The sequence below is a fragment of the Cajanus cajan genome, chromosome 8 (assembly GCF_000230855.2).
Source record: "Cajanus cajan strain Asha chromosome 8, NIPB_CcT2T_4, whole genome shotgun sequence".
NCBI classification, from domain to species: domain Eukaryota; kingdom Viridiplantae; phylum Streptophyta; class Magnoliopsida; order Fabales; family Fabaceae; genus Cajanus; species Cajanus cajan.
In genome coordinates this window covers 56,193,687-56,200,748 of record NC_138524.1, presented here as the reverse complement: position 1 = coordinate 56,200,748, position 7,062 = coordinate 56,193,687, and the positions used below count along the sequence as shown (strand labels likewise).

The following is a 7,062-nucleotide window of genomic DNA, read 5'->3' as shown; positions in this document are numbered from 1 at the left end:
ATCACATTATATTGAAAAAATATGAAAAAAGTTTAATTATTTTGATGTGAAACCAGTTTCTACCCCTTTTGATCCTAGTTTTAAATTGAAGAAAAATATTGGTGAAAGTGTCTCTCCTCTTAAATATTCTCAAATTATTGGTTCCTTGTTGCATTTGTCTAATTTCTCAAGACCAGACATTGCATATGCTGTTGGTAGGTTAGGAAGATATACTCATAATCCTAATCATTCACATTGGCTTGCTCTAGAAAGGTTATTTTGATATCTCAAAGGAACTGTTAATTATGGCATTCACTATGCATGTTATCCTGCTGTAATTGAAGGTTTTTGTGATGCAAATTGGATTTCTGACTCTGATGAAACTAAATCTACTAGTGGTTATGTCTTTACTTTAGCTGGAGGTGCAGTAGCTTGGAAATCTGCAAAACAAACTATTATTTCTCGTTCTACCATGGAAGCTGAAATAATTGCCTTAGATACTGCTAGTAGTGAGGCTGAATTTCTTAAAAATTTATTATATGACTTGCCATTATTAAATAAACCTATACCTCCAATCTCAATGCATTGTGATAGTCAAGTTGCCATTACTAAAGTTACTAGCAAAAACTTTAATGAAAAAAGAAGGCACTTGAGAATAAGACACAAATCTATTAGAAATTTGATAACTCATGGTGTTATTTCTGTTGATTTTATCCGGTCTGAAAATAATCTTGCGGATCCACTCACAAAAGGGTTGACGCGTCAACAAGTACTTGAATCGTCGAGGGGAATGGGACTAAAGTCCATCAACTAGTTGCAACAATGGACACCCGTCTCCACATAAATGGCGATCCCATAAATGGAGTTCAATGGGTAATAACGAAATTGTTTGTTAACTAAGTACACCATTATAAATTGAAAAATTATTGTATGTTCCATTCCTATGGCGAGGTGTACTCTAAAGTAAACTGTGACAGTAATAAGGTTGAGGTATTCAAATATTTATATTTATTGTGTTAAAATTAAAAATACCTCTTAATGGACCCAATGACAATTGTTGTAGGGGTGGGTGTCATAGACCACCCTTGGAAGGGTTTACCTAGTGAGTGTGGTGGTGGGGCCGCTACTGTGAGATATGGGCAATCTCTAAGTAACACTCACGAAACAAGATACATGCGCTAGGCCGTAATGCGCTCCACTGATTAGAACTCAAATGAACACCTTTATTATATGTGTTATGTTCTAAAGTTTGGTTAAAGGGATATGGCTCAAGACAATTATGTCTCCATATTCTCTCAAATGGAAGTTCATATGCACTAGTTATAAGGCTCAAATCCAGAAGGTTCCTTGTACTGAAAATATAATATATCATGCTCCATTAAAATATTTAAGTTTATATATATATATATATATCATTTTTCTATATTTAAATTTTAAATTAGTGGGGGATTGTTGAAAATTATCGTATAATTTAAAATTTAATTAAATATTTAATCTAATTAATTCTTTTTTCTATTCTAACGTTCCAAAATCATAAAACGGTATGGTACGGTTTTTTTTTTCTTCCTGACCAAGTATTGCATTTGGTTTTAAAGTGGTTAACACATGCATCCACGTTTTTTTACTGTTACTACCAAAAAGGCTGCAAAAATGCACGTATTCATCTTTTGAAAAAGGTATCTAATTGTACCTATATAAATATATTAATACGGAGGAAACACACACACAACAAATTCATTTTTTCTTTTCCTCAATATGTTTTTTACTAAAAGTTATAATTTTGAAGCGGTGTTCTTTGGTTCGGGGATCTTTCGCTGCACTTGAACGGTCTAACGAGTTGACGTATCTTGGGAGAGGAGCGCACTATAAGGCTCAAAATGACCAGTGCAGTGGGGGCGTTTTCTCTCTAAGGATAGCACTCTGCGTGTTTCAACTCAGGCTACTCTAAACTTCTTATCTAATAATTTTATTTACTCTTTGTGTTTAAATAGTTGTTACTGATTGTTCTGTTTTTAATTTTATAATATTCATTGTGTTGTTGATATTGATTTTATTGATAAATCTAAATATTTAATTTTTCTTGTACTCTATTAAATTTATTTTCTAACAATTCTTTCTACCATACTTCTGCCTTTCTCACTTCTCTTATCATCTAAACAACCATAAGGGTGAAAATCAAATTCGGAGTGTACGGAAAACATTTGTCTTAGGAGAAATTGCATCTTTTCCTAAACTCAGATCAGAACATAAAAGGTGAAATATGTGGCTAAAAAAATATCAAAAAGAAAGGAAGAAAAAAAGGATCGAAATAGCAATATAGAACAACATCCAATTATTGCGCACATGCCGATAAAGAGAATAAAGTCCACATGTGTCACTCTCCAATGTTTTTCTTTCCTTTCCATCGAAACAGTGCATTTATATATAGCAGTTATCAGAGCAAGAAAGAAGGCTTGATGATAATTAATATGGAAGAAAGCAAAGGGAGAGTGTGTGTTACAGGTGGTACAGGTTTTATTGGTTCATGGATTATCAAAAGGCTCCTACAAGATGGTTACTATGTTAACACCACTGTGAGATCAGATCCAGGTAGTAGAAGCTACTCGATCATCTGTTAAATTTTTAAAACATTGTCAGTGTTTCCATTATAACATTTTGATGTTGGGTATATATAGGATTTGATATCAAACCCTGCATTCTTCTAGGGTGTTAATTTTTATTTAGTTAATATGTGCACTTTTCTGACCATATATACATACTGAACATTGTTATTGTTTTCCTGATGTATATGACCTGAAAGGCCGGAATCACTAATTAGAGATCCCAAGTCAATTATATATAAATAATAATTAATTTTTACTTTATAAATTGATTTCAATTTAAGGGTATAAACCATTATAAAATATTCAATGTAAACCTTGGTTAATTTTGAAATTTAAGAGAGGAAAGAAGACAAAGTTAGAGAGAGAAGAAAATTATATTGATAGATATGATAAGTATATAATAGAAAATGAGATGAAAAAGAAGCCTAGCTTATGATAATAATTAACAACTCTGTATCATTTTACTTGATTTTTGCATTTAATTGGTCCATTAGATCTAACATATAGTTTCATGAACTTTATTTTTTGGTCCACATGGTTAAAAATACTTCACTTTAATCTCTCTATACATGTCATTTTTTTTTCCTTTTAGTATGTATATAGTTGAATATTTTTACCTTTTAATCTCTGTAGAGATAGACTAATTCTTAATTTAAAATAATATTTAAATGATTGTTGTATGTCTTTAACATGTTCCATTTGTCTATAACCCAAGAAACAACATTTTTAATTTCTATGATATGCTTTATTTGATTAAGTTTGCAACTTGATTCGAAAAATAAAGATAATAATTTTGATTATTAAAATGAATTGTAGAGCACAAGAAGGATGTTAGTTTTTTAACCAGCTTACCAGGAGCATCTCAAAGGCTACAAATTCACAGTGCTGATCTCAGCAATCCAGAAAGTTTCAATGCAGCCATTGAAGGGTGCATTGGAGTTTTCCATGTAGCTACCCCAGTTGACTTTGAATTAGATGAACCTGAGGAGGTAGTGACCAAAAGATCCATTGATGGTGCACTTGGCATTTTGAAGGCATGCCTCAATTCCAAGACTGTGAAACGAGTTGTTTACACCTCTAGTGCCTCTGCTGCGGCTTTCAATAACAAGGAAGTGTTGGATGAAAGCTGTTGGAGCGACGTGGATAGTCTTAGAGCTTCAAAGCCATTTGGTTGGTCCTATGCGGTTTCAAAGACATTGACAGAAAAGGCAGTGCTTGAATTTGGAGAACAAAATGGATTGGATGTTGTCACACTAATTCCAACTTTTGTGTTTGGACCCTTCATTTGTCCAAAGCTTCCTAGCTCGGTTCAAGCTTCCTTGTGTTTTGCATTTGGTATATGTGATGATATAGTTTTTGCTTCTCCTGTTATACCATTTATTTAACAGTGTTTCAAGGCCATGATTCATGTCACTCACACAACATGTTTAGCAATTCTAATTTGAACAGAGTTAACATAGGATAGATCACACTTGATAACCATGCTTCAATTCATGAAGTTGATTAAGATTCTAAATATATTAAAGGAAATTTATGCAGGAGGAAAAAGTGCCTTTGGTTTCATAATTCAAACACCTATGGTGCATGTAGATGACGTGGCTAGAGCACATATATTTCTGCTGGAACATCCTAATCCAAAAGGGAGGTATAGTTGTTCACAGTGTCTGGTAACTTTTGAAAGAATCTCTGAACTTGTTTCTGCCAAATATCCAGAATTTCAACTAGAGACAGTAGAGTGAGTTTCTATTGTATTTCCTGTTGTTACACACTTAGACACTACTATTAATGTGATTAAATATTTTTTCTTTTATTTCATTGCAACAAATATTTGCTTATTTTTTGCTGCAGCTCGTCCAAGCAAATTGAAGGTATAGAGATACAAGATTTGTCTTCAAAGAAACTGAAAGATGCTGGATTTGTGTTCATGTACGGACTTGAGGAAATGCTTGATGATGCAATCCAATGCTGCAAACAAAAAGGGTTACCTGTGAGGTAGTTGTGTACCCTTTTTATGTCATATGATGAAGGTTATACATACAATAACATAACTATCTGTGCTGAAAAATGGTTATTCAAGCTACCAGTTGATAGATTTTGGTTTTGGAATTGGACTACGATTCTATTGGTAATAGAAACTAGCTTTTGTGGCAATAGCTATTGATTCGTTTTGGTTTTGGTTTGTATTAAATAAATCTAGCAACATGTGTTGAGTTGGTTGTGGAAAATCTAGATACATATGTTTTGTAAAAGTAATGGAGTTGTCGGACTTTCCAAAGGCTATCACAAATGCATTCGTGGAACAATCAATTCGATTTCAATAATTGCAAATAAGAATTGAATGACCAAGGTAGGGTGATGTGAAGAAATAGCACAATTAATTGCTGAAACAAGAATTATTCTGGTTATGAAATAATCCGATGTTAAATCTCTACACAACAAAACCCTGTGAAAACGACAGAAAGTGTAATGAGATAAAGAACATTTCTGTTAATTATGATAAAGATTAGCACTTTTGTTATGATAGAGACAAGTTAGAATTGTGATCCGTATTAACGGATATTCAAATTTATATAGTTGCCATTAGCTGTACAATTATCTTGTTATATAGGCTTAGGAGCTTTTCTTATTAGTTTGTTGAACTTGTTGTCTATAAATATATGTTGGGTAAAAACAAGGTCTCATATCGATAAAATAAGAGAAGAAATAACAATTTATAAAGTACACACACTTCAATGATAAATGAGCCTTTTAGATGATAATCAAAAGCAAAATTGTTAAGACTTAAAAATAATCTAACAATATATAACAATGTAAATCTGAATTCAAATAGAGAAATACAATATAATTCTCTGTTCTATAATACAATACAATTCAAATAGAGAAATACACACACATACCATAAATCTTTTGAGTAATAATCAAAAACAAAACCAAATACAATACAATTCTTTGTTCTATAATACAATACAATACAATTCAAATAGAGAAGCCTTTTCGATGATAATCAAAAGCAAAATCGTGAGGACTTAGTAAAATAACCCCAACAATTTAAATAGATAAATACAATATGATTCTCTGTTCTATAATACAATACAATTCAAATAGAGAAATACACACTCATACTCCAATGATAAAAAAGTCTTTTGGATGATAATTAAAAGCAAAATTGTGAGAACTTAGTAAAATAACTCCAATAATACATAGCCATGTAAATATGAATTCAAATAAAGAAATACAATATACTTTTTTGTTCTATAATTTCTTATGGTATCAGAGAAGAAATCACATGCCTTCGAGATCATGAATGACTCAGTTATTATCACTCCTTTATCACCATATTATCTTGGATCATCAGACAAATGGGAACACCATTGGGGGAATAAAACTTACTTGCGATAATTATTGAAATTGGGCACAATCTATGAAGACAACTCTATGTGCCAAAACAAAACATCGATGCAACATTACAAAACCTACATTGACCTCCTCCTGACTATCAAAAGTGGGAGAAAGTAGATTCAATGGTAATAACCTAGATTATCAACTCAGACTCCAACATTGTACTCTAGCATCTCACACACAACCACTACAAGAAAGGCTTAGTTGGATTTAGAGGAACGTTTTGCTCAAGCTAATGCACCTTGCATATTTCAGTTGTGGCAGACTCTTTTCTTGATGCAACAAGAATCCAACATGATCATGATTGAATTCTAAACCATGTACAAAAGCTTATGGGATTAATTGAGTGAGTTGCAACCATTGCCTGACTGCACTTGTGGTGCAACAAAGGAGTTGGCATAGAGAGAAGAAGAGCATTGTGTCCACTTGTACCATGAAAGCTTGGGTACAATAATTGTTTTGCTCATGTTAAAGGGACTATCCTCAACATAGACCCATTCTCTTCCTTCGCAGAACTTTCAACCAGATATTGAGGGATAAAGCACAAGTCATATATAACAGAAAGAAGTAAAGACACTAGACAAGAAGTAGGAACAACATTCTATGCACCTAATTCACGCAAGTAAAGGGGACGAGATGGACCTAGATAGAAGTGTGAACATTGTGGGGAAATAGGACATGAAAAATCTAGAAGTGAGTTGGTGGGATATCCATCCAACTAGGACTCCAAGTGGTCACAATGTGATCACAATAAATCCATTTCCAATCAAAGAGGTGCTTATATGGCTTCATGGTTTTAAATTGTGGTTGCGGTCGCGGTTGCGGTTGCGGTTGCAGTTACTGCGATTGCGGGTATTGCGGGTATTACGATGCGGATTGCGGCTGTTGCGGTGTGAAATTATTAATTATTTTCACTAAATATAAAAAAAATTATAATTATCAATATATATTTTATTTTTAAGGATTTATACATTTTAATTCCTTTTTTTTAATATTCTATTATTTTAATGAATAATTTAATTTATTTTAAAATTATAGTATCAATTTGTCATATTGCGGATGTATTACGATGCATTTCAGA

The 7,062-nt window shown here is 32.6% G+C and overlaps 1 protein-coding gene across 2 annotated transcripts; it reads left to right on the top strand.

The window, feature by feature from the left end:
• Positions 1 to 2,315: 2,315 nt before the first annotated feature.
• LOC109811207 (vestitone reductase) lies at positions 2,316 to 4,869 on the top strand. 2 transcript variants are annotated; one of them, XM_083062379.1, is made up of 4 exons: positions 2,316 to 2,568; positions 3,399 to 3,917; positions 4,122 to 4,227; positions 4,431 to 4,869. In XM_083062379.1, exons 1-4 carry the CDS (start codon positions 2,349 to 2,351, stop codon positions 4,576 to 4,578), a joined length of 993 nt encoding a protein of 330 aa, XP_082918505.1. In that variant the 5' UTR covers positions 2,316 to 2,348; the 3' UTR covers positions 4,579 to 4,869. The 2 variants fall into 2 exon arrangements, with proteins under 2 accessions (XP_082918505.1, XP_020230464.2); XM_020374875.2 differs by having other exon boundaries at positions 2,323 to 2,568; positions 4,122 to 4,317.
• The last annotated feature ends 2,193 nt before the right edge of the window (positions 4,870 to 7,062 follow it).

Coding starts and splice junctions, on each gene's coding strand:
- LOC109811207 (XM_020374875.2), top strand. CDS start 2,349: ATGTGTCACTCTCCAATGTTTTTCTTTCCTTTCCATCGAAACAGTGCA. Junction 3,918..4,121: donor TTCCTTGTGTTTTGCATTTG/GTATATGTGATG, acceptor AAATTTATGCAG/GAGGAAAAAGTGCCTTTGGT. Junction 4,318..4,430: donor TTTCAACTAGAGACAGTAGA/GTGAGTTTCTAT, acceptor TTTTTGCTGCAG/CTCGTCCAAGCAAATTGAAG.